General features: G+C 47.1%; 2 protein-coding genes and 1 non-coding gene across 4 annotated transcripts; 1 reads left to right on the top strand and 2 right to left on the bottom strand.

Moving 5' to 3' along the window:
• The first annotated feature begins 5,792 nt into the window (after nt 1-5,792).
• On the top strand, nt 5,793-6,803 carry LOC123095816 (root-specific lectin-like). Its single transcript, XM_044517386.1, has one exon. The coding sequence runs from the start codon at nt 5,832-5,834 to the stop codon at nt 6,465-6,467; it is 636 nt and encodes a 211-aa protein (XP_044373321.1). The 5' UTR covers nt 5,793-5,831; the 3' UTR covers nt 6,468-6,803.
• Nucleotides 6,804-7,850: 1,047 nt separating this feature from the next.
• On the bottom strand, nt 7,851-20,078 carry LOC123139348 (uncharacterized). Of its 2 annotated transcripts, none has more exons than XM_044559167.1 (2): nt 19,487-20,078; nt 7,851-8,381 (listed from the first exon to the last, which is right to left on the bottom strand). In XM_044559167.1, the coding sequence occupies exons 1-2, from the start codon at nt 19,848-19,850 to the stop codon at nt 8,359-8,361; spliced, it is 387 nt and encodes a 128-aa protein (XP_044415102.1). In that variant the 5' UTR covers nt 19,851-20,078; the 3' UTR covers nt 7,851-8,358. The 2 variants fall into 2 exon arrangements, with proteins under 2 accessions (XP_044415102.1, XP_044415095.1); XM_044559160.1 differs by lacking the exon at nt 7,851-8,381 and adding an exon at nt 8,447-8,971.
• On the bottom strand, nt 9,806-9,889 carry TRNAM-CAU (transfer RNA methionine (anticodon CAU)). Its single transcript is given in 2 exon segments — nt 9,806-9,841; nt 9,852-9,889. It is a non-coding gene; the product is annotated as a tRNA-Met (tRNA).
• Nucleotides 20,079-23,181: the final 3,103 nt, after the last annotated feature.

Below are 23,181 nucleotides of genomic sequence, written 5' to 3'. Positions count from 1 at the left end.
TACAAGGTAAGATTGGCGGCTCCACTGCTTTGCTAATTTGATTTAATTTGTTTTGTTAGGCCTGGATTTGACAAACTGGAGCTGTTTTCTCTATGTTGTGAGGTTTTACTCTTTGTTGGGTGCTCCGTTGTGTGCTTCGTCTCAGCCTTGGAGTTACATCCCTGGCTGAATATGATCGCCAATGCCAAAAGTAAACTTCCGGAACACCATGTCAATAAAAGAAAAGGCAAACTTAATCAAGCTCTTTGCGGTTTATATAGTGTTTTGGGGGTTTTCACACATACAATTCACTCTGGAGAAACTCCAAGCTTAAATAATTATGTTCTTGATGCGTAGACAGTTACACTGAGATGATTTGTCGGACTAACTGGTCATCAATTAAGTCGTGCAACGTATTATCCACTTTAGTGAGCCATAATAGTGTGTATGTACTGTTTTACTAAGTCTTGATTTGACTAAGAATTCTTGAAGACTTGGCCTAGACACTGGTCTTTCAATCAACTTTCAAAAAACTAATTTTGTCCTAATGCATGTTGACCAAGTCATGGCAGCTTCAATAGCTTCCACTTTAGGTTGTCATGCCGCGACCTTTCCCTAGACGTACCTTACTATCGCCATATAAACTTCCGTCCTCCACACTCTGATCCACTATTGCCTGTTATTTCATATTCTTGTCCCATTGTTGTACACTACTTCTGTCTAAGAACATCTCCAACAGCCGCGCTATATACGTGCCGTGTGAAAAAATAGTAGTTTTAGCGCGTGCTATCGTTTCGGGCGCTCCAGCTAGCGGACGCGCAAAAACCGCGCGCGCGGCATATGTAATTCAGCGCGCGGGCGGAAACGTCATCGCGCGCCACTTATTTGTTCCGCCCGCTCCCGTGCGTTGAACTCTCGAGCGCTCGCGCGCAACTCCACCTACCCATCTAGCCGCGCCGCCGCCGCCGCCCGCGCCACCCCATTTTTCCGGCGACCGTTCCGACGCTTCCTCAGTCTCTTCCAGCGCGGCCGCGGCTTCCTCCCTCTCTCTAGTCAGTGCCGCCCGTCGCGCGCGGCAGTCCTCCGACGAACAGCGCCCGGCCGCCCACTGCCGCTTGGCGCCCGCAAGGTATGTATTGCTTCCAACTTCCAGATTTTTACATGAAATTTGGTGCATGTTGTTTATAGCCTAGTTTTGAACATTTTAGATGAGTTCATCATATGATTCTTTCGAAGAATAATTTGATATGGAAGAGGAGGAGGATTTTGCAATGATCCTAGCTATGCACCACAAATTTGGATGGCATCTACCCAAAGTGGCAAACATTTGTGAAGCCTTGAAAAAACGGAAGGTAAGAAATATCTTGATTTTCACAATGCTGAGGCGGCGGCTAGAAAAGACGTGGAGCGAGCTTTTGGGATTTTGCAAGCCCAATTTGCTATTGTGAGAGGACCGGCTAGATTTTGGGATCATAAGATGTCTTGGTACATAATGCACGCTTGTGGGATCATGCACAACATGATCATCGAGAATGATGATCATCGAGAATGATGTTTGTGATTTAAATTATATGTCATGTCTTTGTTTTGTGGATGTGTTGTGACAAAATGCAACAAATGTGATGCACCGGCTGCTCGCTCGCCCTGCTAGAGCTGCGCGCGCGCTGCATTTTAGCGCGGCTACTGGAGTCAGCGCTGCGCGCCGCGCCAAATCTGACAATGGACACGCCGCAAACCAGATTTTAGCGCGCCACATGTTGGACGCCTGTTGGAGATGCTCTAAGGAGGGCAGACTACTTCTCTCTGTAGCCTTCATTGAGTCTAGCTATTTACTACTCGGAGGGAGTACATGTCTGTTTAAAAGGATTATCAAAGAAGTGGATGATATTCCACGTGCGTTCTTTTGGGCTATGTACTAGACTTGCACAAGCACATAATGCTTAATTGTGCTGTATAATATTTGCAAATTATGAGGATTTGGTGGTCTAACGCTAAAAATATCCATGCGTAGAATATCTGCCTACTCATGAATTTTTTTCATTAAACTAGAACAATGCCCGTACGTTGCAACGTGATATAAATATTCTACTAGTACGTTAGCTTATGATTTACCTGTCAATAATAATGCTATTGTGTAAATAAATGTTCATCAAATTTTGATGGTGAATTACCTTATATTTTGATTAGAAGTTTGGTAAGTAAATTAAAGTGAATTTTTTTTTAAAACCAAAGCAAAGCTTTATAGATTAACGGCGCGTGGGCAAATCACCCAACGCATAGGCGGCCACTGAGGGCTGTACATTGTTTCCCACTCCATACATATGTCAGGCACACACATACGGCCGATCTGGGCCAGCTCATGAGGTCCAGCTAAAGCTTTGGTTCGCGAGACATAGGGTATGCGCATGTAGATGAAATTAAAGTGGAATTGGTTCAGAAGATAAGTAAAATAAGGTGATTGATTATCATATACACGAAAGGTTGGACGAAGGGGTGGTGGAAAGAAAGATGAAATGGGAACCTTACGTTCTTTTTAAGTAATAGAGAATAGAGATAGAGATTTCTCCACCCGCAAAAAAAAAAAGAGATAGAGATTTCTCCTACCTGCCAACAATCCTTGGGTGTGTTGGGTACAACTTCAGTATCCTATCACCACTTGCATCCCAGAAACATGACTCCTTCCTTCCAAATACTATTAACCAACAAATACCTAAACTACAATGGGATTCTTCCGCTATGATGAAAGATGGCCACTAAACTTTCTTTTGCCTCGATACCTAGCTCCACCACCTACCACTAGCCTACGCCCCCTAACCTATTTTTCACCCATTCCGCTGACCCAAAAATAGGTATCTCGATCATGTTGAACAGTGCAATGTCTAACATGAGGAATCGCCTAACCCCAAGTGGTTTCCTTGAAATTGCAATTTCTCTTGTCTTAGTTGACTGACTTTCAGTTTGGGCTTCGACAAGACAAACGTTTCCTCAAGAAACGCACTCCCTTCTCGACCAAGCATTCTTATGGCATTTTCATGCACAAGGGGTTCATAGATCAAAATGCAGACTTCATCCAAAAGTCTAGGGTATGTACCCAATAAAATGAAGGTATTTGTGTAGCTCCTATTTCGCAAGTGTCTCAACACCAAGCTCAACCCCCACCACAAGCATATTGTCGACTTGCATTCTTCCCCAACATATCAACATCAAACTGAGTCAATATAGCACATGTTTCTCCATTGCCCCTTCATTGTCAGGATATGGTAACACTTGACCTAAACATCCAAGATACCAATGGTATTTGGGAATTCCAGCCGCTAGTACCTCTACTCCACCAAGTTTGGACCACCGCTATTCTCAACACCCTTTGAAAGATTTGGGAATGTGCTTGTATTCCGCATTGATCAACATAGCTCTACCACATTACGAATCATGTTAAATGACTTCACCCTTTCGTTTCATTGGTTTTGGAAGCTGGAACACAAGGACACCACCATTCTTGGAGGTTAGACCTTTCTTCTCGCCTACTTCTAATGGTGCAACAAATTGGCCTTGGCCATCTAGAAAATATCATTAGGTGGGACACCCCCCCCCACACACACACACACACACATTAAATATTGGATTTAACTTTGGAAATGACCAGTTCAATTGATGTGCTAGGCGGGTAAATAATACAATTGTATTCCGTAAATAGCTGAAATTTAAACAAGTCATTAGTTGATTTTAAAAGGAATTCCATCCAAACATGAAATGCATAATATTTTTCAAACATAAATTTGGTTTTTATCCGTTAAAATACACATGCATGATCAAGTTGTCGTTCCGATCATGTGGTGAGTCATGACATAGTGAGTAGCAAAGGATCAAGCTTCAAAAATAACATCTGCTACACATGTACTGTTGATAGTTGTGAGATGCAACAATCTGAGGATAGTAGTATTTGGAGAGGTGGAACACTTGATTAAGAGATAGTAAATTGAAGGGCCATTTGAATTTCGGTTCTTGAAGAATAGAACAGAGCATGACACACAAACACAAGATTTCAATAGCCAAACTAGTCAAAGTGCTTTGGTGCCGTAGTATATAGGACCGCACAAATTTAGTTAGGTTGCCAATGATAAAGTGGGCAAGTGCAATAAAGTTGCAAAGTGCATTAAGAGAAGTAAATTCTCAGCAAAACATATGATGGAAGAATGGATAATTTTGCATGGCAGCCTAGACGTTGATAAATAAAGTTATTATGAACTAAATTTGTGATTAAAATAGAAGTACTTTGTACTTAAGGCTAATGATACACTTAAATTGGAAGTTTATTTTATCGAACTTTACCATGTTTCTTTGAGATGCATCTTTGGCTACAATGTTACATATACTGTGATTGGTATAAAAAACCAAGCTAGAGACAATATATCCAATAAAAATTAACAATACATGGCTGAAAATGATACGAAAGGAAAGATACTCAGCACATAGTCAACTAGGCCCTAGAGTTTTTTAGCTCTTTTTTTATCCTCTGTATTTAACTTTTAACTGAAAATGGAGGAAACCTATGCAGCAGGCCATTTCCTACTATTTATTTCCCCTGAAATGATTATTACCGATATGACAACACATAAGACATCTAGCCACACAAATGGGCGGGTAAAGCAAATCCATATTAAGAGAAATTCCGGCGAAACAAAGTCTTGGGCCTAGTAATAATATAGTAAACATGGAAAATATTTGTGATCGGTAGCATAAACCTAAGAGATGACCATGTTGTCCCCATTTGAGAGTACTTGCTATGATACTCCCACTATCGGAGGTCTTAACCCGAGCATACATTCAATTGTACTCTAGTCGATTACTCTCCCGAGTTCATCCGTTTTGACGTAGTCGACGTAGATTCATGTCGCCTCCTTGGGGCGGTGAGGTTAGGGTTTCTTTGTCATATGGCGGAATTTAGTGTAAGTGTTTCAGATCTATACAAGAGTTCAACGGCGACAACTGTGGCTCCAGGGCGCTGGTCTTTAGGGGCACGTGCAAGAATACTTTATGGTTGTCATCAACAAGGTCAAGCCGGCTTCGGTAGAGGAGTGGCGACAACGGCACGTCGGTTGCTTGTTCTGATGGTAGTAGTGGTCGTTCGGTGGTCTCGAAATCTCGATGTAATTTTTATTATGTTTGAGATACTTTATACTTCCAATGAACTTTTATAATAGTTCTGATCATTTTCGCAAAAACATAATTTTACTCTCCTAAGAAAAAAATATGTAGCCGATTACTACTTCGATGGTTCGATCAACTGAGCCAAGATGGATCAGACCTGCCTTACCCATTGCAAGATTCCTAACAACCAACCATTTTTCATCATAAAGGATATCCGGTGCGAGGAAGATAAGATCTCGATCATATCATGGACGCAGAGCACAACGTTCACATCGATCAGATGCGATGCACGCGACGTGTCCGCTGGGGTGCTTCTGTGGATGGGGACGACAAGGTGTAATCACATGCGTATGCGTACGTACTAGCCCTAAGTTACTGTACTCTAATAGTTCGCGCTCCATGCATGTCTCATGCAAGCATAAACAGCATATAAACATTACGAATCTTACTTACAGTGCAGTGCCACATCTATCAAGAACGGATCCGGCATCATATCACATCGCATACATTAACAATCTCCTCGATTAGACACGATCGGGTTAAGATAGTTGAGAATGAGAGTGAAACACGTGTATGCCACATCGAACTGGACTGCAATCAGAAGTTCAGAGCTCCTATATAAAGTGGGGATCATCACCTGTTTACTCCACACACAAAGCACACAACCAGCCCTAGATCGACAAGTCAAGAAGAAAAGGAAGAAGATGATGAACACCAGGGCTCTCGCTCTCGGCGCGGCCGTCGTCCTCGCCTTCGCGGCGGCGACCGCGCACGCCCAGAGGTGCGGCGAGCAGGGCAGCGGCTTGGAGTGCCCCAACAACCTCTGCTGCAGCCAGTACGGCTACTGCGGCATGGGCGGCGACTACTGCGGCAACGGCTGCCAGAACGGCGCCTGCTACACCAGCAAACGCTGCGGCGCCCAGGCCGCCGGCGCAGTGTGCCCCAACAACCACTGCTGCAGCCAGTACGGGCACTGCGGGTTCGGCTCCGAGTACTGTGGTGCCGGCTGCCAGGGTGGCCCCTGCCGCGCCGACATCAAGTGCGGCAGCCAGGCCGGCGGCAAGCTCTGCCCCAACAATCTCTGCTGCAGCCAGTGGGGTTTCTGCGGCCTCGGCTCCGAGTTCTGCGGCGTCGGCTGCCAGAGCGGTGCTTGCAGCACCGACAAGCCGTGCGGCAAGAACGCCGGTGGCAGGGCTTGCACAAACAACTATTGTTGCAGCCAGTGGGGATCCTGCGGTATCGGCCCGGCCTACTGCGGTGCAGGCTGCCAGAGCGGCGGCTGTGGCTCTGTATTCGAGGCCATAGCCGCCAACTCCACCTCCACTCTTCTCAAAGAATGATCTCGCCATGACAGTATTGCAACGACAAATAATCCGTGGCAGTCTCATTGCCACCTACGGTTTCCCTTCAGTTACTTTTAGTAGTACTAGTCCTTAATAATTCTCTAACTTGCAATATGACATGCAGGTTACTGCAGCAGTAACAAATATTGCTGTGGTACATGCATGGAAATATTACAGTGAGAAGTACTGCATGGCAATATGGGGTGTGCTATTGTTGCCACGAATTTAGTTTTTCTTGTTACCTTCTGTTGTCAGGATGCATGCATTCCGATTGTAATGTTGGAGTACTTTGTGATTTCGTTGCAATACATTACCATGAGTGTCACATTATTACTCCCCTCGCTTTTGCAGGAAGAATAAGGTCAAATTTTGATATTTAGACTAGTATAGGAGTATATCTCTACAAATGTTTACCTTTTTTATGTTTAGGCTGTATACTTGAAAACTAAAAGTATGCATGTGAATTTGTTTAGGAAAGTACTTTCACAATATTTAATTCTTTCACTACTAAAAAATGGACTTTTGACCCCTCCTCTTCATGAAAACCGGCGGTGAAAATGCACCGAAATGTGGCGGTTTTCCGAAATGAACATACTGCAAAGAAATAATGGACTCGGAAATAAGTAAGGAATCGACTAGAATACTTTTTTTAGCTAGTTGACGAAGAACTGGGTGCATGATCGGTATTGGCACCATGACGAAGCTAGCGTGCCCCATTGTCACTTCGAGTGTTAGCGCCATCCTCTTCTAGAATGGCTACCAATTAGTGTCCTTCCTTCTCAATATCAGTTTCTCTGTTCGGATCCGTTCAGTGTTTTTCTCTCCGATGTGTTAGGACAAATTGCCACCATCACACTGAACATTTTTGTCTGTTAATAGTTGTTAAATTAAGGCCACCTCTAGTTCCTAATCGTAGTCCTATTAGCCCATGCCTGGGAATCTGCTCTGAACTCTCAGAAAATACTATTATTACTATTGAGAGTTAGACCCCTCTAGCAAATTCCCAAAATGTACTTAACTCCCCCAAAAAAAGGGAGTTAAAAAAAGGACTCCCAAATCTTGGGATAATGTTCTCACCCTCAATATATACCTTCCAAAATGATTTTTTTTGCGGATGAAACTTCCACGCTGATAACCGCTACCTACACTGCCTCCTTCCTTTTGTCGCCGTTGTTGTTACAACCGTTCCACCACCAAAGGCCAGCCGCCATCCCACGAAACTCCTCTTCAATACCTAGATTCTTTTTGAAAGCTCCCAATAACTCCACGTACAGGCATCTTGCTTGCAAAAAAAATCAGAAATTTTTAAATTTATTTTCTATTTTTTGCGAATTTTTTATTTTGCCCGAGCTCATCTAAGCTCAGGCATTGAAACGCTGCTCTAGCAAAACATTTGCCTCTTTTCATTGATTAAGATAGAAGAGCACAAAGAGTCACAAGACGGTGCAACGCACCCTAGTTAAACAAAAGCCTACTCCCCGGATCTGAAACTACTTAAATGCTTTGCACCTGCCATTTCCAAAGTGAATGTCGCAGTTTGATTCGGCTGAAGACCATAGTTGGCATGGTGGAGACATTTCAGAACTGGCATTCCTCTAGTTCCAAAATTTTCAATTGGTGGGCAAAAAGAGAGAAGCAAGCACCTTCCTTTAGTTGTTGCGGATTCAGACTGTCTCCACCCAGCAACCCTCCTTGACATATCTATTACTACCATCAGGTGCCCACAAGGTAGGATCAAAGTCGATCCAGGCAAGCCGATTCTTGTGAAGCCCCAAACTCTCATGGAGAACCGGCATGGGAAAAGAAGAGTAGAAGACGTGTCACCATTTCTTGAAATTGCTTACAAAGAGGGCAAACACCACAGTTAGACCGGCCTCTTCGTTGAAGACTATCCGCTGTACGAACTCGATCCTGAGTGATCAACCACAAAAAAAAGTTACACAAAAAAAGATGCAAGAAGAAGAACGCGAGAGTAGTGACATTGACATCCTGCCAACATGATCCGTCTAGCCCTTGGTTCAGCAATTTACAAATGATCTAGACCAACAATCTGTTCTGTCAGTCGCACCAATAGACAACAGGTCATGTTTCCAAAGACAATAGGTTTATGACATATCAATATACAGCATACTGGCATATAGTTACGCAACGCTTTGAAACTTGACAGATGCTGCCTGCATCAAGGGGCACCGCGCCCGAGTAGCGGCAATTTCACCATGCACTTAGACACTTTGGTTCTCTGAGATGAAGGCACTTTGGTTCTCTGAGATTAAAACTGACAACAACGGACGGAGTCTGTTCACCATGCACTTAGACACAACTTTGTAAATTACATTGCATAGACTAATAGGACGAAAGTCCTTTAGATCCACAGGCGTAGGGACTTTTGCAATCAACACGATAGCCGTGTCATTAACACCCTCAGGCATGTGTCCAGTTCCAAAAAAAATTAGCACGGCCGTCGTGACCTCCTCCTTCAGAACCAGCCAATTTAGACCAGCCTACAGATTATTGGTTAGACATTCCTGTACTGCTGATTACTAATGATTACCACCGAAAAGACATTGATTTATGCTCAAATGCTGAAGAAAATAAAGTATGGAAGAACCCAATGTACGCACATTTGGGTGGCGTGTTACAAAGGGTTTCATTCCAGTTCGAGATCATCTGCATAAGAGACATGTTGGGAAACAAATAAACTCTGTAGAACGTGGAGGTGAAAACGAGACTATATGCCATGCCTTAAAAAACCAATTTGCTTCAAATTCATGTTAAGAAAATTGTACAATTGACAACAGAATCACAGTATTCATTGTGGCAGTTCACTCATCACGAACCGAAACAGGGCGTCACAGACTTGTAGAGATTCACTAGAACTGCGATCATTTCTCGTGCAGGAGTACTAGTACTGGAGCAACTGGCCTGTTATCAGACTAGACAGACAGTTCTACAACTGCCGGCCTGTAGGAGCTTTTTTTTTTTTTTGCTGCAAGCAGCAAAATCTCTGTTAATAAGGAACCACATACAAGTGTGAGAATCCTCTGTCATCTCTGTTAATAAGGAAAAAAAAAAGAGACCAAGTTCAGTATATGAAGTCATCTGATGTATTCAGACGGAGACGTGCTGACCCAAGAAGCTCTCACGAGTGTCATCATTTGCTCATGGGTGGGATGCTCGAACCCTCAAGATCAGACCACTCACGTCCAGTGATAAGCAAGATAAAAAAAAAGGGAGACCACGTTCAGAGTTGCTCAAATCAATCTGATGAATCAGATGATCATGTGACGACCCAAGTTGCCACAGAGCTTTTCATCAATACGATGGCCGTTTTATGGTGGGGTGAGAGAGGCTCGAACTCTCGACCTCAGGATCACTCTTAGCTATGAGACCTACGCGCTAGCCAACTGCGCCACCACCCCACTGTTGGATTAGCAGCGAAACAAACGTCCTAATTAAGAAACTGGACCATGCAAATCATGGATGGCTCATGTTTTATTGGAAAAAATATCTCGACAAGTAGGAGACACAGGATTAGTTAGGAGCAAAATGGACGCTGTAACTGAAAAGTGTATCAGGCTCTCGGGCCTGGATTTGTTGGAACCTAAGGTACAGTATTAACAGACAGACCAATGCTTCAATGGGTAGATACAAGAAGAAGAGCCCGAGAGTAGTGACATACTGACATTCTGCCAATATGATCCTTCTAGCCCTGAGTAGTTCCTTATTAGCAGGATAGAACTGGTCTGTTGTCAGACCACACAGACCCATTCTACAACTGCCGGCCTGTAGGAGTACATACAAGTGTGAGAATCCTTCACCGTCAGTTGTCAACCCGTCAGAGAAGATGTAAATCGGAGCATAATTCTGCACTTTTGTAGGATTGCATAACGGATAGTGAGGCAGTGCAGTACTGCTCACCGGGGAAACCCCAAAGGGAATGTCCTTACAAAAAGAGCCATGAACGAGCATGGGCAACTGAAACATCATAGAGCCTAAGTATAGTGTAGTTCTGATAATTCAGACATCCCCCATTCAGAGTGAAGCTACCAACCACCTTCAAAACAAAAACAAAAACAAAAAAGAAAGAGACCAGGTTCAGACTTGCTCGTTTTCACCTGATGATTCGATTCAGGTGTATATGTGGCGACCCAAGTTGCCACCGAGCGTTTCATCACAACGCTGGTCTTCGGGTGACGTGAGGCTCGAACTCTCGACCTATCGCATTTACTTTAGCCATGCTACCGAACTGCTCCAGCAGCCCACCACCACTCTGTTGTGTTCTATGTGGAATTGACATTCCTGTAGGCTGCAGCACCATGCAAATCATGGATTTGCTCTTGTTTCTTGATTTTTATATTGACACAAATACAAATCATGGATGATTTATTTCCTTATGGCTCTTGTTTCCTCATTATATTTATCCTAAGATACCTCACTTCCAAGGCCAGGAGCTACATCAGCTGAACACTCCTTCCGATCATGCACTTGAAAAGCAAGATGCGTATTTCTCCAATTATGTTAGGGCGTCCATGGTGAATTCGAGAGACTTGTTCTTATTGGAGTCAAAGTTCAATTTAACCATGGATACCGATCAAGTTCTATAAATTCTACTCCCTCCGTTTCTTATAAGCCCTTCGAGAGATTGCAAAACGGATTACATGCGGGTGTATATAGACATATTTTAAAGTGTAGGTTCACTAGTCCGCATTCGAATCTCTAAAAAGACTTATATTTAAAATGGGAGAGAGTATACGCAAATACATCCAGTCTGAATTACTTGTCTTTGATTTCCGAAAAAGGGGTTCCCCGCTTTGTATTACAAAGCAACCAACGTTAGGTGCTGGGGCGAAAACAACACAGACACGCCCAAAAGAAATGAAAGAGAAAATACAAAAGGAAGAAATGCCGACAACGACGGATCGACAAAAAACGAAGAAGCCTCGCAACCACTGCGCCCACCTAGATTTTGCACCAAGCTCCTAGACTCCGAAGCGCCGGTACCAATCAACACCTTCAAGAAGGGACGTGACGATGACGACGCTGTTGCCAATGGTTTCCCCGGGTACACGACGAGGAGAGGAGAAGGGTAGCCCCCGACGCCCTCCAAGAAGGTCCGGTGGCACCCACAGGCACGACCGCGTCGGTGTCGGCCAGGTCGACAGGGATTTCTCCCAATCCCAACCTTCACCTCGGACACTCCGGAGCCCGCCACCAAACCGACCACCACCCTGCGTCAACACAGGCTTGAAGCTTCTCACGCCGTCTCACCACGACACTACGAAGTGAGGTCTGCACAGTGAAGAAGAGGAGCCAGGACTAGAGGCAGCAGCACCGTCGGCACGCGGGGCAGCTCAACCTCCACCGTCAACAACGGTAGCCGACCGGATGCTGTAGCAGGAGCATACCAGGCCCGCCCAGGCCCTCGTAGGCCCGTAAAGCTCCCACTTTCGCGCTGCAGCAGGCACACCGTCAGCGTCGCCGCTCCCGGTCTGAGCTGCTCCTCCTCCTCACCACGCGTACGACAACGGAGCCACACCGGGGACCGACCCGCTAAGACCCAGATGGGGCTCGCAGGGCCCAGATCCGAGCTGGGGGTGCGTCGCTGGCCACCCCGCGCCACCAAGCCGCCCCGCCGCCATAACGTCCGCCGCCGGGTCGGCGGACCGCCGCCTATCCGAGCGACATCGCCGTCGCCCCCCGCCCGGGAAGGGAGGATGCACGCGCGGGCAGGGGAGAGTCCACCGACACCACCTGGTCCAGAGCCGGGGGCGCCCACCGGTGGCGACGGGGGGAGGAGGAGAGAAGGGAGGCCGAAGGCGGAGGCGCGCGCGCCGCCCCAGCCGCCTCCCGGGGAGGCGGCGCGAGGGTGGATTAGGGGAGGGAAAGGGAGAGCGGGGGAGGGGAGCCCGGACTTGCCGCCGGATCCAGCCAGAAACGCGCGGGGGAGGCGGCGGCGACGAGGGTTTCGGGGAAGGGAGAGTCACGAGGGAGAGGGAAGGGAGGCTATCTCCTCTAGGGCTCGGCGCTGCCGGACCATCTCGGCATGGAGGTAGTCGTCCTGCGCCCACTTTAGGGCCTCCTCGTCGGAGAAGCCGCGCCGAGCTATAGCCTCGTACTCCGCGGGGAGGTCGGGCTCCGGCTGCGGCCTGACGAGGACGAGGCGTCCAGAGGCGGGTGAGGGGTCGGCGATGCGGACGCCAGAGCTGCGGGTGCGCTGGCTGACCGGCGTGTCCTGGGGCTCCGGCTTGACGGGGGGAGACAGGGGGAGCCGATCGAGTGGTCGGACGAGGAGGAGGACGCCCCCTGCCTCGGCGTCCAGGAGCTTCCACGCCGGCGAGAGAAGGACAGTGGAGCGGGGTACTCCAGCCTGGGCGTGTTTCCGCCCTCGATGTACTCGAGGACGGCCTCCAGCGTGCGGCCGGGCACGCCCCACCATCGGCGGCGGCCTTCGGAGTTGAGCCTCCCGGAGGGCACGACACCGTTGGTGGCCTCGAGCTGCTCGGCGTGGCGGCGACGGAAGTACAGCTCCTACAGCGGGCTGTCTGGGACGTACCTTGGCCCTTCCCTCGCCGCCTGCGGCAGAGAGGCGCGGATGCGGGCGATCTCCGCGCGCCGCGCCGCCCCAGTGGGCGGTGGTGGCACCGGAACCCCGCCGACGCTGATCCTCCATGCCCCGGGCACCCGCATGTCCGGCGGGACCGGGTACTCGGCCTCAAAGAGGAGTCGAGCTTCATCCTTGTGAAGGTGGCGGCGGCCGAAGCAGTTCGCGGCCGCGCCGTCGCCTGGGAAACGCTCAACCATGGCTATGGAGACGGCGAGGGGAGAGGGAGGAACGGAGGAGGAGCGGCGATGCACTGTCTGTGCGCTCACCGGCGCGCTGGGGGTGTCTTATATAGGCGGAGGCGCCGCGCGTACGCGTGGCGGGCGAGGGACGCGCGTCGCCCGGTCTTCACTGCGCCGCCCGTGAGGCATCAATGGAGGAGCCTGACCGGCGCGACAGCTTTGGCATTGATTCGCCGCGGGAACCGGGGCGATGAGGATGACGGAGCGGCGAGAAGAGCCGAGTCGCTGCCAACGAGGGCCCGCCGGTTTTCGCGCCAAAAACGTTTCGGCCGGCGCTCCCAAGCGCCCCCAGCGCGCCGGGTTCGGCCTGGGTCCGCCGGACCATCTCGGCATGGAGGTAGTCGTCCTGCGCCCACTTTAGGGCCTCCTCGTCGGAGAAGCCGCGCCGAGCTATAGCCTCGTACTCCGCGGGGAGGTCGGGCTCCGGCTGCGGCCTGACGAGGACGAGGCGTCCAGAGGCGGGTGAGGGGTCGGCGATGCGGACGCCAGAGCTGCGGGTGCGCTGGCTGACCGGCGTGTCCTGGGGCTCCGGCTTGACGGGGGGAGACAGGGGGAGCCGATCGAGTGGTCGGACGAGGAGGAGGACGCCCCCTGCCTCGGCGTCCAGGAGCTTCCACGCCGGCGAGAGAAGGACAGTGGAGCGGGGTACTCCAGCCTGGGCGTGTTTCCGCCCTCGATGTACTCGAGGACGGCCTCCAGCGTGCGGCCGGGCACGCCCCACCATCGGCGGCGGCCTTCGGAGTTGAGCCTCCCGGAGGGCACGACACCGTTGGTGGCCTCGAGCTGCTCGGCGTGGCGGCGACGAAAGTACAGCTCCTACAGCGGGCTGTCTGGGACGTACCTTGGCCCTTCCCTCGCCGCCTGCGGCAGAGAGGCGCGGATGCGCGCGATCTCCGCGCGCCGCGCCGCCCCGGTGGGCGGTGGTGGCACCGGAACCCCGCCGACGCTGATCCTCCACGCCCCGGGCACCCGCATGTCCGGCGGGACCGGGTACTCGGCCTCAAAGAGGAGTCGAGCTTCATCCTCGTGAAGGTGGCGGCGGCCGAAGCCGTTCGCGGCCGCGCCGTCGCCTGGGAAACGCTCAACCATGGCTATGGAGACGGCGAGGGGAGAGGGAGGAACGGAGGAGGAGCGGCGATGCACTGTCTGTGCGCTCACCGGCGCGCTGGGGGTGTCTTATATAGGCGGAGGCGCCGCGCGTACGTGTGGCCGCCGTGCGTACGCGTGGCGGGCGAGGGACGCGCGTCGCCCGGTCTTCACTGCGCCGCCCGTGAGGCATCAATGGAGGAGCCTGACCGGCACGACAGCTTTGGCATTGATTCGCCGCGGGAACCGGGGCGATGAGGATGACGGAGCGGCGAGAAGAGCCGAGTCGCTGCCAACGAGGGCCCGCCGGTTTTCGCGCCAAAAACGTTTCGGCCGGCGCTCCCAAGCGCCCCAGCGCGCCGGGTTCGGCCTAGGTCCGCCGGCGTCAATTTAGGTCCGAGCCGGCGAAAAATGGGCCTTTGGGGGCGCGACTGAGCCGTTTTTTCGGCGCCGACGCGAAAAAAGCGCCTGGGGAGGCCGTTCTGGGGACGCGGCTGGAGATGCTCTTAGTGTGTTGTAGTATTTTTGGAACGCAGAACATGTCTGTTACTTGTTATTCGTTATTGAAAAAAGTCAATTTTACTACCTGAAGAAAGTTGTGGTTCACATAACCCCATGATCTTTATTTTTTATCCATTCAGCCCTTAAACAATTCCATACCGAGCAAAATCAGTCCATGAATGGTTTGACTTGACTGATTGCTGACGTGGCAATGGTTTCTCGTGCAGGAGAATTAGTGCTGGATTACTGAGCAACTGGCCTGTCATCAGACTACACAGACAGTTCTACAACTGCCGGCCTGTAGGAGCAGCAAATATCTGCTAATAAGTAACTACATACAGGTGTGAAAATCATCCGCCGTCAGTTGCCAACCCGTCAGAGAACATATAATTCGGAGCATAATTCTGCACTTTTGTAGGATTGCATAGTGAGACAGTGCAGTAGTAGCTCACCGGGGAAACCTGAAAGGCGTTCAATGTCCTTACAGAAAGAGCCATGAATGAGCATCGGCAACTGAAAAAACATGGATGAATCATAGAGCTGAAGTGTAGTTCTGTTAATTCAGACCTCCCCCGGTCCAGTTCAGAGTGGAGCTACCAACTACCTTTATCTCAAAACAAAAAGGAAAAGAAAAAAAAGGAGACCAGGTTCAGACTTGCTCAATTTCTCCTGATGATTCAGGCGTATATTTGGCGACCCAAGTTGCCACTGAGCGTTTCATCACTACGATGGCCTTTGGGGGATGTGTGGCTCGAACTCTCAACCTCAGGAGCGTTTTCTATCGATGCTAGCCAACTGCGCTACCACCTCTTTGTTGTGTGCTTTGCGAAACCGACGTCCTTGTAGGCTGCAGCCCCATGCAAATAATGGATTTGCTCTTGTTTCCTGATTTTTATATTGACCAAATACAAATCATGGATGATTTTTTTATGACCCTTGTTTCCTTAATGTTTATCCTAAGATACATCACTTCCAAGACCGGAGCTACATCAGTTGAACACTTCTTCTCATCATGCACTTGAAAAAGCAAGATGCATATTTTTTTCAATTATGTTAGGCGTCCATGGTGAACTCCAGATGGAGTTGTTCTTATTGGTCACCCGCAAAAAAAGAAAAGACTTGCTCTTATTGGCATCAAAGTTCAATTTAACCATGGATGCCATCAAGTTCTATAAAATTCTCCACGCAAATACCTCCTGGATTTGTTCAAATCTAAGGCAGTACTCTTGTTACCTCCATCATTGTCTAGAAAAATCTAGGACGCCGATAAGTGCCATACGTGTGGTGGGAGCAACACCCGCCCACACACTATGTGTGGTGTAAGCAGGAGGCTGCCCATACAATCCTGTGTGGGCGCACATTAAAACTGCCACACGTGTGGCACTGAGGACACCCCGACCGAACGAAACAGCATCATCGAGCAAACGTTTCTGTTCGATCAGAACCATGCCCCAGCGCGAACACCTCCTACATTGGACCCCCTCTAGTGGGCCACGAGCACTCAAAAGCCCAACAACCACATTTCCTTGAGAAATAAATACGAAAAACAGAAAGTGTTGGTTAAAATACACAGAGAAACACTACAAAACAAAAAGTGAAGTTAAAAATTGCCATGGCAGATTTATATTAAAAACTTGACCCTATATTTCAATTAAGATCTCCATGTTCGTATGCGAAAATTTGCCATCTAGGTACAAAAAAGACAAAACTATAAAAATAAACTTGCCATGGTCATAAAAAATTGTCGTCATGTTTGAATTAAAAAACCATGTTTTATGAGAAATTGTCCGTTGTATGCAAAGTAGCACAAAATTTACGAACAAAAAAATGCCATCAGATTCGTATTAGAAAAAATGCCATGATATTTTGATTAAAATCCACATGTTTGTATATGAAATTTGCCGCCATGTAAAAGAACACAATACTACGAAATGAAATTGCCATGGTTCAAATAAAAAAACATCATTATATTTTAATTACAATTTACAAATTGTCGTGTTTATTATGAGAAATTTTCCATGTATGTAAAGGTAACACAAAGAATTACGAGTGAAATTGCCATGGTAGATTCATGTGAAAATTTGCCATGGTGTTTTAGTTAAAATTGCCGTGTTATTTGTATCAGGAATTTGCCCTGTGTGAAAAAAATACAAAAAGGTTAAAATGAAGTATAAACAATAAAATTACCGTGGCAGATTCATATAAAAATTTGCAATGGTGTTTTAATTAAAATTTCCATGTTTTTGTATGAGGAATTTGCGGTGTGTGAAAACAAAGTAGAAAATTAAATATGAAGAAAAATTGCGAGGTAGATTCACATGAAAAATTGCCATGGTGTTTTTATTAAAATTGTCGTGTTTTGTATGAACAAGGAAATTACTATGGCAGATTAATATCAAAAAGTGCCATGTAGTATGGCAAATCTATTCCATTTTACTAAATTTTCCTTACTTCATAAAATAGAATTGCCAGGGCCAGGGAAAAAAATTGCCATGCAGTATGGCAAATCAATTGCATATGCTATGAAAATTTTGTACTCAACAAAAACAATGCATTTAACTAAATTTTCCATGCTTCGCAAAAAATAGAATTGCCATGTTCCAGAGAAAAAAGTGTCTTGTAGTATGGCAAATTTTTTTAAAAAGTTTGACATTCTCTTAAAAAAAAGAAACTTGCCATGGGCAAGAAAGTGAATTTACCATGGGACATCAAGTGAATTTGCCACGACAAAATTCACTAAACGTTTTTGCCGTGGTAAAAAAAAGTTTGCCATTGTCACAAACAAATTTGCCATGGCAACTTTGTTTTAGCGGTATTTACCATGGCAACTATATGTAGGAATTTTTCCCATAGCAACAACAGCAGAAAAAATTGCCATGATCCATATAAATAAATTTCCCATGGTTTGGAACAAAAATAGTTGCCATGATTTGGGGAAAAATGCCATCAAGTATGACAAATCTACTCCATTTTACTAAATTTGGCGTGCTTCGTATAAAAAATAGAATTGCCATGGCTAGGGGAAAAATGCGATGTTGTATGGCAAATCTGTTTCAAATAACTGAATTTGCCATGGTTCTTAGAAATAAAATTGCCATGGTGGATGGAAAAAAATGCCATGTAATATGGCAAATCTATTCAATTTTACTGAATTTGCCATACTTCATGAAATATAATTGCCATGGTCAGCGGGATTTTTTTGCCATGTATTATGGAAAAATCTATTTCAGTTATCTAATTTTTTCCATGGTTCGTAAAATAAACTTGCGAAGGTGGAGGGGAGAAAATTGCCATGTAGTACGGCAAATCAATGGCATGTGCTATGGCAATTTTGTACTCAATAGGGAAAAAATCCATTTAACTAAATTTGCCATGCTTCGTAAAAAGGAATTGCCATGTTCCGGGTAAAAAAGTGCCATGTAGTATGAAAAATCTATTCCATTTAAATAGATTTGCCATGGTTTGTCAGAAAAATGTCATGGTTTGTAAAAAAAGTTTAACATGATCTTAAAAAAAGAAACTTGTCATGGACAATAAAGTGAATTTGCCATGGGACATCAAGTGAATTTGCCATGGAAAATTCACTACCCATTTTTGCCAGGATAAAAAAGTTTGCCATTGTCCCAAACAAATTTGCCGTAGCAACTACTTGTATGGATACTGCCCATGGCAACTACTACAGAAAATTTTGCCATGGCAACTACTCGTAGAAATTCTGCCCATGGCGGCTATTACAGAAACTTGCCATGACAATTACTGCAGAATGTTGCCATGGCAACTACTATAGAAATTCGCCGTTGCAACTACTCGTAGCAATTATGCCCATGGAAACTACTCCATAATGTTGCCATGGCAACTACTCATAGCAATTATCGGTTGTTATCGTTGGGACATTGCATGGCAACATTGAGAAGATTGAACTAAAAAATGAAACAAAACTGAGTACAAAAATGTGCAAGTGACATGGCAAAATTGAGTGACATTTGAGCTACGGGCGCGAGTACCTGAATCATACTAGCATCGTCGGACAACATGACAGCCACCAAATCTCCAGCCCCGAGAGCTCACATGACAACCTAGCAATCAGACTCGCAAAGACCCAACTCTGTATTGTACTACTACTAGTTAGTGTTCATTTGATAACGAACTATAGTAAATGTGTTGTGGACGATTGAACTGGAGCACACGCAGATATTGTTGATTCATTTCCTTCACAACAAAGTTCTATAAAGTACTGAGTACTGCTCCTAATTACTAACCCTCTCTTCTTCTTCAGCTACAACTGAACAAAGATTGTATATACCTGAACTACAACAGCGGCTGCTTCAGAACAAACATGACGAACTAACACATTCAGGCTAACTCATGTGAAAAGCTTCTGCAATTCCAGCTTCACCAGAGACACACCTCTCGGCCTACAGGATCATGGAAGGAACTAGCGCTAGTGCTACTAACTGGACTCAACTCCACCACCGCTGCTTCTATCCGTCAGTGATTTGCCAGAGATTAACGAGGCAGAAATTGAGCCGTCGTCGGTGGAGAAGTTCTTCTATCTACATAAGGGTGGTACGTAAAGCGCCGCTCACCTTGGGCGATGATGGCGAGCTCGGAGGAGACCCAGGAAGCAGGACGACGACTGCAGCGAGGTGGAAGCATCCGTGGCGAGCCCCCGCCTCTGCCGCGCCGGCCAGCCTCCGCTGCACCAGCCCACCTCCGCTGAGCGACACCCCGGTGGAACTCCTCTCCATAGCAGCCCGCCTCGGCTCCACCGGCACCAAACACGGGCACTGCGCCGCCCGCCCAAAATCGCCCGTGCATCACGCCTCGTCGAGCCCACGCATGGTCTCCGTCACGAGACAGCTCGGTGGAGCTACTCTCCGCAGTGGGCCGCCTCGGTTCCGCCGGCGCCAGGCACGGGAACGGCGCTGCCCGCCTAAATCGCCCGCCCATGACACCTCGATTTCGTCCGGTGGAGTTCCTCCCCGTAGCGGCCCGCCTGAGCTCCGCCGCCGCAAGTCACTGGAATGGCGCCGCCCGTCCAAAATCACCGCAGATGTGCTCCTCGACGCCGGCGCATCCGCGCATGGCCTCCACTCGCATCGGATGTGAGGTCCTGTGAGTGAGTCAACAAGGAGAGAAAGGGGATAAGGTAGGCGGGCGTGCCGTGTGCGTTGAATGAAATCGTTCGGACGAGCGGCAGTTCCACCGCACGGCGCTCGTCGCTGACATGGCGCTCGAGTCCGGATCCCAGGTCTTCAAGATTCGTGCAGGCTAAATGGACAGATATGAAGGCGTGTGGACCAGTTGGTAGGTGCCACACATGTGGGCATTAACATTTCCCAAAATCTAAGACGAGTTATTCGGGACAGAGGGAGTAATGGACAGAGCAATGCTTCCATAGGTAGATGCAAGAAGAACACAAGAGAAGTGTCATTCTACCAACTTGGTCGCGCCAGCCCTTGGTTCGGCAATTCAGAAACGATCCAAACCAACAATCTGTTTTATCGGTCACACCAAATGGACAGTGGGTACTGTTTAAAAGGAGCACAGGTTTATGACATATCAATATTCAAGATACAGACATATACTTACGCAACATTTCAGTGAACATAGTAGGCCAGAAATTGCACATGAAAAGCGAGACGGGGAACAACTTAACAAAATGATATTTGGTGGAGTAAAATTCTTGTCAGCAATCACCAGAACATCGTAATCATTCGGTTACAGCTTAACTGTAGCCGATACCGAATTTCTTTCTCTAACTCATTAACCATAATTAGAAATTCAGCATCACAGTGTGCATTGCGGCACTTCATTCATCGACCGGAAATCTAGAATAGGGAGTCCCAAACTTGTGGAGCTTCAGTGGGACAGCATTCATTTCTTGTGCAGGAGAACTAGTACTGGAGCAATTGTCCTGTTAATCATTTCAAACTTGCAGCTGACCCATGTATCAGCAGGCAACCCTAAGGCAAATGATTCAACAATATCGAGTTCATCCCTAGAGATAAGAAAGCAACAAAGATAAATGGATTCAGTCTTAACTCTTAAATGATAGCTGATTGGAGTTTGATATTAAGCAGCAAGATTCTGATGTAAAGTTACAAGCAGGTCTATAATCAAATATTATTAACCGCCAAATACCTACACTATGAAAAATTTCCTTCATCATGATTGGAAAGTTATACTTGGGGAGCCATTTTTCTCCAAATGACCTTGTTCATGGAGTAGCAGCCTAAATTTGGAACTGAATCCATAGGCCGAGGAAGAGTAGTACCCTCGTCTCCTCTGCCAGGGAGTTGCTTCCAGATGATCGAGCCGCCTGCGTGGAACGAGGAGGGGCGATGGACTGATGCAGAGCAGGAAAAATAAAAGGGACCAAGTTCAGTATATGAAGTCATCTGATGGAGACGTGCTGACCCAAGAAGCTCTCACGAGTTTCATCATTTACTTAAGTGACATTTGCTTGAACCCTCGAGATCAGACCACGCACGTTCAGCGTTAACCAACCACCGCCTGTCGAAACTAGACGAGAAAACTTGAAATTAGTGTAAAATTTACGGAGATAAACAAAGATGACCATGTGAACGACCCAAGTTGCCACAGAGCTTTTCATCACTACGACCTCAGGATCACTCGCATATTAGCTATGAGACATCCGCGCTAGCCAACTGCGCCACCACCCCACTGTTGTTTTAGCAACGATACAAACATCCTAGTTAAGCAACTGGAACGTGCAAATCATGGATGGCTCCTGTTTTCTTGGGGAAAAAAATCTCGACACGAGATTAGTTAGGAGCAAAATGAACGCTGTAACTGAAAAGCTTAATAGAAATCAGGCTCTCGGGCCTGGATCTGTTCGCACCTGAGGTTTTTTTTTAAACGGAGGCAAAAGATTTGCCTCATATATTAAGTAAGGAAAAGAGAGTTTGTTACAACACACACCCAGAATACGGCATGACAATTATTCTCGCAATAGAAAAGACCCTAACTTCTTTGCCCCAGCGCTGATCCAAAGGTTTGCCTCGTCGATAATGATGTTGAGTAGAGTTGGCGGAGGCGTGCTCTTATGCCAGAACACTCTTGCGTTTCTCTCATTTCAAATGACCCACGCCACAAGCAAGGTGATCGAGGCCTTCGTTTTTCGGTTGGTGGTGCCCACGGCGCTCATGCTCGCCCACCATGTCTTGACTGAGTCGAAGGAGCTCCACGCCGACGTGTCTATGTCGTGTATGAGAAATTTCTGAATAACCAAATTCCAAAGCCTCAACGTGAAGTGGCATCTGAAGAATAGATGTGTTCCACATTCATGCACTCCCTTGCACAAGGGGCAAGGGCCACAATGTGGCCAACCCCGCTTAGCCGGTCTATTGGCGGTCCAAATTCTATCTTGCAGTGCGAGCCAAGCAAAGAACTTGACCTTCAGTGGGGTCCAAGGCTTCCAAACCATTTGTTCCATGGGGGAGAGGACCAAACCCAAAAATTGTGCCCTATAAACAGAGACCGCGGAGTAATGCCTAGAGTCCGAGTGTTTCCATACTATGTCGTCCTCAGCAAGCTCATCAAGATGCACCTCATGCAGAAGCATCCACAGGGTGAAGAATTGTGTTATATGTTCGGTGGAAACAACACTAGTAGAAAAAGGACCTAATATGAGTAACATTAGTACCAGTTTGCATATTAGCCGGCACTAATGCGTCCATTAGTGCCGGTTCAAATGACTAGGCGGAAGGAGACCTTTAATACCGGTTCATTGCAAATCTTTAGTACCGGTTCGTGCCACGAACCGGTACTAAAGATGCTGGTCGGGCACCAGCATTTTTTGTACCGGTTCGTGGCACGAACCGGTACTAAAGAGGTTGTGGCAGTGGCTATTTTTAGTCCCACATCGCTCCCTTAGCAAGAATTTGACCATCTTAAATATGTTATTTCTCAAACTATCACAAGCATTTGGTCTTCATTGAACTCTATGTGTAGGATCTGAGGGTGCAATAGGAGTCTTCGTCGGTTCTTAAATCGGTGGTAGATTCCTATTGCTAATTTAGATTCTATACAAAAAGATCATTGATGATCAATGTATTTTTATGTACTTCTCTGTAGCAGTAGCGCGTTTTGGCTGAAAGGCGGTACTGATCAATGTATTTTTTCTGTGTTACTTCTCAAACTATATAAAAAGGAAGAAGAGGAAGAAGAAGAAGAAGAAGAAGAAGAAGAAGAAGAAGAAGAAGAAGAAGAAGAAGAAGAAGAAGAAGAAGAAGAAGAAAAGAAGAAGAAGCAGAAG

This window comes from Triticum aestivum, chromosome 1B (genome assembly GCF_018294505.1).
Source record: "Triticum aestivum cultivar Chinese Spring chromosome 1B, IWGSC CS RefSeq v2.1, whole genome shotgun sequence".
NCBI lineage: Eukaryota > Viridiplantae > Streptophyta > Magnoliopsida > Poales > Poaceae > Triticum > Triticum aestivum.
The sequence above is the reverse complement of the archived record's forward strand: the minus strand, read 5'-3'. Positions and strand labels throughout refer to the sequence as shown.

Coding starts and splice junctions, on each gene's coding strand:
- LOC123095816 (XM_044517386.1), top strand. CDS start 5,832: ATGATGAACACCAGGGCTCTCGCTCTCGGCGCGGCCGTCGTCCTCGCC.
- LOC123139348 (XM_044559160.1), bottom strand. CDS start 19,648: ATGGAGAGGAGTTCCACCGGGGTGTCGCTCAGCGGAGGTGGGCTGGTG. Junction 8,972..19,486: donor GCTCGCCATCATCGCCCAAG/GTGAGCGGCGCT, acceptor AATAATCTGTAG/GCTGGTCTAAATTGGCTGGT.